This window comes from Salvia hispanica, chromosome 4 (genome assembly GCF_023119035.1).
Source record: "Salvia hispanica cultivar TCC Black 2014 chromosome 4, UniMelb_Shisp_WGS_1.0, whole genome shotgun sequence".
Classification (NCBI taxonomy): Eukaryota; Viridiplantae; Streptophyta; class Magnoliopsida; order Lamiales; family Lamiaceae; genus Salvia; species Salvia hispanica.
In genome coordinates this window covers 49,370,994-49,381,914 of record NC_062968.1, presented here as the reverse complement: position 1 = coordinate 49,381,914, position 10,921 = coordinate 49,370,994, and the positions used below count along the sequence as shown (strand labels likewise).

General features: G+C 36.8%; 1 protein-coding gene and 1 pseudogene across 2 annotated transcripts; both read right to left on the bottom strand.

Annotated features, from left to right (window-relative positions):
- Positions 1-4,705, bottom strand: part of LOC125221301 — a 20,734-nt pseudogene extending 16,029 nt beyond the window's left edge.
- A 2,383-nt stretch (positions 4,706-7,088) lies between these two features.
- LOC125222676 (internal alternative NAD(P)H-ubiquinone oxidoreductase A1, mitochondrial-like) lies at positions 7,089-9,974 on the bottom strand. 2 transcript variants are annotated; one of them, XM_048125417.1, is made up of 7 exons: positions 9,317-9,653; positions 8,763-8,802; positions 8,476-8,689; positions 8,225-8,385; positions 8,058-8,123; positions 7,710-7,870; positions 7,089-7,633 (listed from the first exon to the last, which is right to left on the bottom strand). In XM_048125417.1, the coding sequence occupies exons 1-7, from the start codon at positions 9,505-9,507 to the stop codon at positions 7,186-7,188; spliced, it is 1,281 nt and encodes a 426-aa protein (XP_047981374.1). In that variant the 5' UTR covers positions 9,508-9,653; the 3' UTR covers positions 7,089-7,185. The 2 variants fall into 2 exon arrangements, with proteins under 2 accessions (XP_047981374.1, XP_047981373.1); XM_048125416.1 differs by lacking the exon at positions 8,763-8,802 and having other exon boundaries at positions 9,317-9,974.
- Between the last annotated feature and the right edge of the window lie 947 nt (positions 9,975-10,921).

Below are 10,921 nucleotides of genomic sequence, written 5' to 3'. Positions count from 1 at the left end.
ACTACAACGTGATAACTCTCAAAATAAAGAGAGATATCGGATTTTCCACATTACCAGAAGTCATACCATTAGAAACTTTTGCACTAATAAAATCAACTTCAGTACCCTAAGATTGTAAGAACCGAGCGTTCCACTGGAACACAACAAGTTCTTGGGTCTAAGAGTGTCGTAAGACTCGGTCTTAGATTAACTTGAACATAATCCCTTTAACTACAATGTAGTATTGGTTAATTTGGATAATCATCTTTGAACAGGTGATAGATTCCATATTACAATCTAAGATAGACAACATGTTTTACAAGACTTGCAATACTACCTATAGGTTGTGTCAGTCAGTGGGAGCAAGTATCATTGCAAGTGTAAATGTGGATCTCAAAAAGGCTAGACAATGACAATGGGTTATGCCCAAAGAGAACAATCTTCTCGCGGTCGTTGTTCCAGGTTTTGTTTGATCCTATTGTCTATTAGAACTTACATAAATTAGAATGTATATATCATGATTGTCAAGACAGCCTTCTATAAATAGAAGTCTTGAGGAAATCATCTACTAGAACGTCCTAATAGATATGTAATTAAGGGCAAGAAACGCATGATTGGAAGCTTATATAGACCTTCGTGGTCTTAGGCAAGCATCTAAATCAGAGTATATGTGTTTTATCAAAATTGTCAAATATTTGGAATTTGACTTTTGCCCATAGCAGTGCTGTAAGCACAAGGAAGTTGAAAGTGCATTAAATATGGTATTATTGGTACTCTACGATGATGAAATCTACAAAAGTTGCAAACAACTAAGATTGGCATCTGGCGTAGGAAACTGGTTGTCTACCCAGTTTAAGATAAATGATTTAAGAGAAACTAATTACATTCTTAGCATCTAAGTCCTTTTAAGATTGCTAGAAAGAATGTTGAGATTCTCTTAGGAATCATATATCTACACATTGCTTGGAACATTTTAGCATTAGAAATTCCATGAAAAGGTTTATACCTTTCAAGGTGGAATTGTCTTGTCTCTAGTCAAGTGTCGTTTGACGCTTAGTGAGATCAAGAATTATGAGACTAGTTTCGGAGATAGTTGTCTCATGTATGCTATAGTGTGTACTAAGTTTGATATTAGTTGTGCTTTTGCATAGCAAGTATATATCATAATAACCATGGCAAAGGATTTTGATTGAGGTAATGAATATACCCTAGTGCTTGAGAAAGACTAGTAACTATATTCTAGTTTACCAGTCATTCATGTAATGTCCTTGAGGTTACACTGTCTTAGTTTTATTACTAATCAGTGATCGAGTAAGTTATCCTCTGAATATGTGTTTACCTTAGGAATATCTTCCTAATAGCTTTAATCGTAAGTTTGAGTATGCCTATGAGTATTATATTTAATTACTCTAGTGAAGGCTAACTCAAGGGACACACGAGTTTATTAAGCTAAGCAATCACATATGAAGATGAAATTAATTAATGATCAAGTACGCAGCAAAGACATTATGGTTTTGAGTATAAGTGGGAGATTGTTAGGTTTGGTATACTGAAAAGCATGTTTCGAGCAAGTTTTGCGCGAATAGAATCTTGCTTGTATACGTAAAACTCTACAATCCACTTTTAACCCGATTCAGTATTATTCGAGCAGTCTCGCACGAATAGAATCACTATTATTATTACATTGTGTTTGCTTGTGCATTTATAAGATGTTTTATAAACATTTAAATGTATAAGAAGCAAACAAAGTCTAAGTCTTTTGCTTAGTAGACCGGTTGTGGGCGTCGTCCACTTTAAGGTAACACGGTCAGATCTATGCAATGCTTTGCAAAAGAAAAAGAAGAATTTCACAACCTAGATAGGCTTTGGCTACCTATCGTGAAAGGTTGCAATGTCAATCCGCATATTTCTAAGCCTTACTGAAATAAGATGACATTGGTGTGGTATAGCACTGAACGGATCTAACAGCAAGACGTGTCTTTATGCTATCTACTGAAAGACTAGGTCTTGATAAAATACTATTTCTTAATCTACATATGTTAGCATTGAGCATACGGTATTGATTATGCACTACTTTGACTTATCAAATGGTGCGGGTTTTTCGCAACCCAATAATCCTGATATATTGGGTAGTGGTGATTAATATCTAGCGGTGCTAGGATTGCTATTATGTTGAAACGTGCGCGAGGTGAGTCTCGTTTGATAATGTCCTCAAGAGGAGCTCGAACAAGGTTTTATTATTCGGAAAACTGGCCAGTTGGAGTTTTATTACTCTATGAATAATAAATAAATGTTTCTTGCTAAGTCCACTCTTGGAATTAATAAGATATTAATTAATTAAGTCCATAGCAGACATTAATTAATTAATGGACATTTATATCTTAAGCGCGGAAAATAAATAATAAAAGTGGAAACCCGGATTACTTGTAATTTCGGATTTGGATGGGGAGAGTTCAATATTACTTCTGTAGTGGCTGCTCGTAATATTTCAATATAAGCTTGTATTAAATTGTGGGTTCAATTTAATTAGTAAAAAGCTAATTGGGGGAGCCCATATCCAAAACCTTCCATAGATCCCTGTCTGGGCCCAAAAGGAACTTAATATAAATAGGAGAATAAAGGAGACAGAATTATCACAATTTTTATTCTCAAATTTTTTCGAAAATTTCGAACTCTCCAGCTGTGGAGGATTTCGAATTCTTCACTCGATTCCCAAAAGGATTTCTTCTGTCTTCTTTATTCGAGTCCTAGTATTTTGATAAGATCAGCCCACCCTGATATCGAGATACAGTTCGGGAATCAGAGAGAAAATCCGTGGTCTAGTATTGAAGATCATCATATGGAGAAGGCGCGAGCAATCGTCGATTCTTTGGAGAATCAAATCGGTAACTCTAAACCGTAGAATTCATGTTTAGGATGTACTTTCTTTGAGCATGAATTATTTGCGTTCTAGCATGCAATTATCTGTTTAACATGTGAATTGATTAATCGCATAATCGGTCAAATAGATCCGTATCTGATTTATTTGTTTTGTACAAGTCTTCCGTTGTGCAAGGGGCACCAAACCCCAGCACCAATCTAATGCCACCAAGTTTTGGAAAGAGAGGCCGCCTAGGTTCAACTTCGAGAAGTGGGTCGAAGAGGGCGGGCTGGATTGATTGCAAGAGTAATCATTAGAAACGCTATTGACGTTAACTTTAAGACTGTTGTCTTTCGATAACTAATTTTGATTTGGTCAAAAGACGACTTGTTTTGAACCATATATATCACTTGATAACTGAAGCATATTTTGCTACTAGTGTGTGATGTCGTAAAGTGATAAAGGTTAAAATATTAACTAGATTTTGATGAATTGTTGCTTGGCATGTTATAGAATAATATAATGAACAAAGTAAGGACGACTTGTTGTTTGGCCTGCTATGGAATAATGGAATAAATAAAGGGAGTAATGCACAAAATGTCATTATTAATGCACTAATCCGTCGATGTAATCTACACCAAGTTAAGTCATTGTGTGGAGTACTGTACATATTCATGAATGATAATGTACGTTAACAGGTTAGTAATGCAAGGTTGTTATTCAATATGCAAGAAATGTTTGTAATACTGAACTGTGTCCGTACAAAGTTAACGATTGTTAAACAAAAATGTACAAGTTTTGAACTTATAATGCACATTAACTATCGAAAAATGCAAATTTATTATGCATAAAATGTTGACAGCGGTGGAAATAATAAAACTAAGACAACGAAACAAATAATAAGACTAAACACAAAACGAAAACTAATTTATTACGTATAAAACACCTCAACATTTCATCTTGCCTTTACGAAACTCTTTCTCCTTCGCCACCTACGAATGCAAGAAGCACGTCAATGTCCGTCTCAAACCGTAGAAAAGCGATATCCCTTGATTTGAAACAGTCTGCCTATCGTCAACGGTGGACCTTGTATCTACGGTGGCATCAAACTGTCCATGTACAGCCTTGGCTAAAGGAGTCTTCATCCATCGGCTGTCGCAGTACTTCTCCGGAATTTTTTCCACTTCATTGTTCCTGAACAGAAAAAAAAATGTGGCTACACAAATATCCCTGCCTACCGAACAATTTGCAGTCATAAGAGTATGAATCGTCAGTCTTATCGTGTCTCACAGAATACGAATTGCGTCGGCTATCCCCAAGCTTGTAGGTGTCAACCAAATCTGTTGATGAAAAACCAAGTACACGGCATCTGTCATTGCCATCAACAATTTCTTCTTGTATTTTCCTAAACATACTGTCTGTGTAAATCGTCGAAGCATGTTTCTCGAATGCCAACTTAGTGGCCAGTATTGGCACGGCAGTAGCATCGTTGTAGTCCAGCTTTGTTCTAGCGTTCCGCTGAAATTCCAAAGCATTGTTGAAATTCAAGTAGAATTTGGCAAGAATCGCTCGGGGCTTCATAAAATTTTTGTAGAAGCTGTTCTCCGATTTAGATATGGACGTAGTCCTAATCATCGAACCGAGTGGGAAATCTCTGAAGTACGCCGGTATCCACATCTTTCTATACTCGTACAATGTGTTGAGCCAATCAACGTCTTTCAGATCATAACGCTCAATCACTTCATTCCACTCCTCTTCGTATTCGTCGGGTTCAAGCAAGTCCGACCAAACGCAGGCATTGAATTCCTTCTTGAAATCTTCGTCCCTCAGCAACCTGCCTGGAACCTTGGCAACCAACTTGTGCATTATATGCCACATACACCATCAGTGTTGAGTGCCTACAAGAACCTCTTGAATAGCTGATTTCATGCCCAAGTCTTGATCGGTTACGATCATTTTTGGGTGCTACACCCATGCATTCGACGAAATGTTTGCACAGCCAACCAAAGCCCCTGTTTTCTCGTTGCACACCAACCCAACAGCGAATGTTACAGGTTTCCCATGATTGTCCTTTCCCGTGAAAGGTGTGAAGATCATGCCATACCTGCGTTGCACACATGTATGCAAAATTAGCATCATTAATTCTGAATAATGCATAAACAAGTAAGAATAATGTAAATGTATGGCTGTATAATGCACTTAGTAATGTACAAAAGATGGCATATAATGAACAATATAAATGATTGTAATGTATACATGTTTGTGTTGCATGTGGAGTCAAACGACACGATATCACCAAACATATGGTAGTTCATTTTCATCAAACCATCGCACCAAAAGAGGGCAACCAACTGGTTAGCAGCATTAAGTTCGTAGTGATATGTGAACACATCGGACATTTCCTTCTTCTTCGCCATGTCGTCCAACACCATCTCCACGTTACAACCGTTTGCGTATGCTTTGATGCCTCGCGAAGTGTTCCTGATATCCCCGACATTGCAACGGACAAGTTCAAACCCACCGAGAATTTCCTTCAATACCTTAAGGTATTGAAGGAACAAAACGTATAGAACAAAACGTATGAGATTAATAATGAACATGTCAAGTACGTAAATTACCTTCTTCCATTGTTGAAGAAAACGAGAAGGAATCGCAACTTCTACAATAAAACCGAATTTGTAAGAGGTTAAAAACCAAAATCTGGATTTAAGAAGAAGTAGAAAACCGTATGTTCTTCAATGGAGAATATTAGGAGAATAAAAGATGGATGAGAAGAAAGATTAATTGTATCGTAGAAAATAAACGTTGAAATCCTAAGATTGAGAAAATCAAGCTACTTACCATAACTGAATCAAATGTGTATGACAATTACACCCTTTTCGTTTTTTATATGAATAAAATTTAATTAATCAGGTTCTATTTTGGGCCATTAGATCTTTAAACTTAATGGCCAAGATTAAAAAGGTATTTAGAACATTAAACCAAAAAAGGATATGAATACATCCCAAGTTTACGGCACACACATTAAACATGATTGATCATTATATATGTATCTAAATATACATATACTATATAATAAATCATATCATACATATTTCTATATAAAATAATTACGAGGTAAGAGCGGAGGGTTATCAATACACCCCAATTCTAATTCTTTATTGAAATCAATCCATCACGGTATCGTCTTTTATATTAGAATCCTTAATATTTAATATAAACTTATCCTTATAATTAAACCAATAGATATATTGATCATATAATAATATAAATATTGTTACAGTAACCCCAAATAAATACCTAATATTCTTTCTTTATTTCTCGTTTCACACCTACACAAAAATCTCAACTAAAGAACATATTTTGACAGAGCATTCAACTCACCAATTAAAGAAGGGAACGCAGATGCCTTTCTTTTTCGAATTTTGTTTAATAAGTTTATTTTATTATGGGTTGTTTTATCATTTTAAAATTCATAACCTTGTCAAAATTAGTTAAATTCATAACTTAAAATACTTTAATACTACTAACTGATTCTAATTATCATATCACATACTCCTATTATACTTATGTTTTTGTTTAATATTTTTTATTTACAAAAATATAATTTGATTTGATTTGATACATTAAGTTTTAGTTAATTAAAGGGAGTGAGAATAAAGTATGAGATAAAATTCAGTAGATAGATTAAGAGAGAATAAAGTAGGAGATAAAATAAAATATTAAATAGAGAGTAAAGTAGGAAATAAAGATTAAGTGTGTTGCTTTTTGCTATATATATGTAAATGATTCAACTATAATGAGACAGTACTAAAATGAATACACTCAACCATGATAGGACGGATGGAGCACATTTTTTTCTTATCTATTCGTTACTGCTATTAATGCTTCAAAATCTTACAATAATTTTTTAAAAAAATTTGTTAAGAAACCTTTAGTTAGATAGTTCGACTATGAAATTCAATATAGATGATAAAAATAGTATAATAGTATTTTTTATAATAAATAGAGTGATAGATTTAAAATTAAAATTAGTTTTATCTTGTGAAATGAAAAAAACAAGTACTAGTATTTCTCAGTTGTTGGTTAAAAAAAGGGTTGTAAAATGGAAAAAGAAAGCTGTATGAAAAGGAAAGCATCGTGTAGTTTTAGTGAAAAAAGAGCCTAGTGACAAAAAGAAAGCAAAAATAAGTAATATTGTGAAAGAAAAGAGCTAGTGGGAAAAAAAAAACAAAAAAGATAGTACTCCTATAAAGAAGATGAACACTTTTATTAGAGAGAGAGGGAAAAAAAAATAGTTGATATTAGCAAAATAGCATATATAGAATACATGTGATATGGGAGACTCAAAGCCGACTAATGTCACGACCAAACACCAAGGTGGTAACCCAGTTGAAAAACACATAGAATCTGTTCCTCCAGCTTATAACCCGAGTCAGATACGCCGACCGCCATATAAAAAAGCTGCTGAATCCGGCCATCGACACCCCTTTCGCCTCCTTGCTCTGCCTCAGATCCACTAGGGCCTTGTACCTCCCTATTGTCGCCATGCTCCCTAGATGCTTGTACACAAAAACCTCCCCCAAATCCAACCCCTTTGCACAATTAGCCCGTCCCCCGCCACTCTTCCCCACGTTGTTCAACACTTGCGCCAGATACTTCCCCTGTCTCTCTGCCACCTGGGCTAACGCTGGAAGAACAGTCTTCCCCGTGCTTTCCAGAAACCCACTGCAGTCCCCAATGGCAAACACATCCTGCACCGAAGGGACTCGTAGCCATTCATCAATCCCAATCCTGCACCATCAGCATTCAATTTTTACCATATCTAATCATTTCAGCATCTTCAAAATAAAATGTGCAACTTCTATACCTTCCACCGGCTTTAGGAACTTCGAGGCTCTTGACAAACGACGAAGGACCGACCCCTGTGGACCACACCAAAACCCCATATGGGATATCAGTACCATCATTGAGAATTATTTTATCCGGCTGGACGTCCTTCACTATTCCACGGACAAAATTGACTCCTGACTGAGAAAAGAAACTGATATATCAATCAATATTATATAAACATAGATGCAGAACCTCAAAACAGCATGTTCAAGGGAAAACAAGAAACAGAAGAACTTTATGCTAAATAATAAGCACATAATGACCAGTGATCAAGGTTGGTATTTAGTGAATGAAGTCTGTGAATAATCACATTAATTCCCTTTACCTTAGTCAACTGCTTAATTGCATACACTCTAAGGCGGTCGTCAAAGGATGACAGTATCTCATTTGCCTGCAGAATGGGAAATATGAGATTAAGGATACAACATCCAACTAGAATGCATTTGATTCCATCCATTATAGATGGGAGGGTGAGCGGTGTGACAGACTAACCTCAACCAATGTAACATGAATATAATCCTTCACGTGAGAATATTTTTGGTGAACATCCTTCTTGATGAAGTCGCTAAGTTCACCGCTAAATTCAACTCCTGTTGGACCTCCTCCAACTACAACACAATGCAGGAGCCTCCGCTTCTCTTCCTCAGTTACTCCTATTTTGACAAACACTCTAAATAAATTTTTTGAAATTATTTCACTTCGATATAGTACAATGAAGACTTAGCAGGCTTGACATGTCATGCCTGGCACATCCGACAACATCAGATTCAGCAGCAGTTTCCTGCGGATCTCCTGAGCATGATAGACTTCACGAAGAAAGGTCGCATGTTCTCTTGCGCCCTTGATGCCAAACGTGGACGCCTCTGCTCCAGAAGCAATTACTAGTTTGTCATATGAAACTTTGAAGTTCCACGGCTCCAAGGTATTAACACCTTCGGTTACAGTTTGGCAGTGAACCTAGCATGAAATTTGGGATTAGCGAACAACAGCTGACGATAGTTACAGGAAAAGTCGATATATAACAACGTACCTTTGTGGAAAGTGTCCTGACAATTGGTAGTAGATTTATCCTAGATGAGTTATGTCCAAGTTTTACAACCAAGATCAGATTTTTTTCACAATGGATTCGAATAATTATATCGACCATCAAGAAGTTGGAAACTAAACTAAGAAGTGTTGTGCTATAAACCAAAAAAAAAGACTTGACCCAAACCATAATGTGGTGGGAAAGCTATTATGAACAACAACCTTAAGAAAAAGGTAACCAAAAAGACATAGATATCCAGAAATCTGTTTCATAATTACCTGCCCTCACTAATCACTTGAATTGTCACAATTGAGGTCAGGAACATAGTGCATTTGCTTTAACAGTTAACTCAATCACAATTCAAACCCAAAAATACCGCTTCCAACAGTAAGGGGATGATGTGTGAGTTCACTATTTAATGGTATATACTCTAACCAACAGAATCAGAAAAGATTCCCCCTCTCGAAATTCATCATAATAGAACACAATTGCAGAAGAAATTAAATTAAATCAATCCAGAAAATTAGAAATGGAAAAATGAATCTGAGCGATGTTACCTGGTGATTCTGAAAATCGATCCCCATGCAATTAGCGAGGAAGAAAAAAGAACCGGGCTCGCGGGAAATGGCGGGCTGGATCCGGCCGATCGGCTCAGCGACGGACCGGAATTCGAGCGTGCCGACGCATGTGGACGCCAGGAGAGGAGTGAAGACCATGTGATTTCTGGGCGAGATGCAGACGATGTCATAGATATTAGTGTCAATATCCTTCATGAGCCTGCAGCCGGCCCATCCGGTGCCCACCACCACCACTCTCGGCTTCTCGTTGCCCTTGGTCGGCCGCGAGCCCGGATGGTTGGCCTGAATTTCGGTGCTGCTGAAATGGCGCAGCAATTGCGTGAGCGAGGGAGGAGAATGGGCCAGCAGCGCCGCCGGTTTGCGCTGCGGCGGTGACTGTTTAACTAGGTGGATGAAATTCCTGAACCACGGCATGGCTGATTGATGATTGATTGATTGATTGATAGTGATCTGAGATTGCGAGTGGTTTTTAATTTTTATTCCATGGGGTTGAATAGAAGAATCTCCATGAGTTTCGGAGAGTGGAAAGAAAGAGTCTATGGAGGCGCGAGGGAGACGGCGGCTGAAGTAGGTGGCAGTTTTGGGGGTCAACACACGGCACCTTTCTCTACTTTCTTATTATTATCTCCGCATCGTGGTCACAGATATTCCTATTTTTCTATGCATATCTCTTTCCTCTCTTCAATTAATTCACTAACAATTCGACTAACCGTATTAAATGTGCATACTCATAACTCAAAATAAATACTATATAATGCCTATTTTTCGATGCGGTATTCAATTTTATTGGACAAGTTAAACTCCTACACGATAAATACTAGCTAGATCAATTGTTATACCCATATTTATACAATAATAAGCATATAAAACTATAATGATAAATGATTCGTTTATTCTTTCTGCAAATATAAAAGATAACACAAAGAAGCCCTCAGAATCACACTTAATGTCACTCCTTATAAACCAACTTTTCTGTTGATTAAAAAACGAGATCAAATTTACATTTGTCTTCATTTTTCTGTTTATTTTATATACTTTTGAAATATCGTAGCCATCAATTTACATTGATATTTTGTCCAAGAGTAATTTTCACTCTCAAGGAAGCACTTGTTAGTTACTCCACTATATTAAAATCATCAAACTAGTGGCGGATCCAGGTGGGGGCGGTCGCCCCCACCATGCGACTAATTTTCCCTTATCCCGGATGTATATTTTCCATATCCGCCCCCTCCGTTGCCTTCGATGTCGCCCCGTTGATCGAAAAAAATAACCATTATCGCCTCAAGCTCAATTAAAATAACATCCACAGACTTGCTAAGTTGTATGGCATGCCTCGATCCAAAAAAGATTTCGCTGCTTTTAATATTGATAAGCTTGTTCATCTTGCTACTCTTTACCCATAGGACTTCACATGGACTCAACATACTGAATTGTTTAAACAACTTGAAACTTTTGTTGATATTGTGAGAAGAGATGCACGATTGAATGCTATTGAAGATTTGGCTAGCATATCTCAGAAGATTGTTGAAACCAAGAAAGATAAAGTTTTTTCGTTGGTTTATCGTCTGATTGAGTTGGTATTGA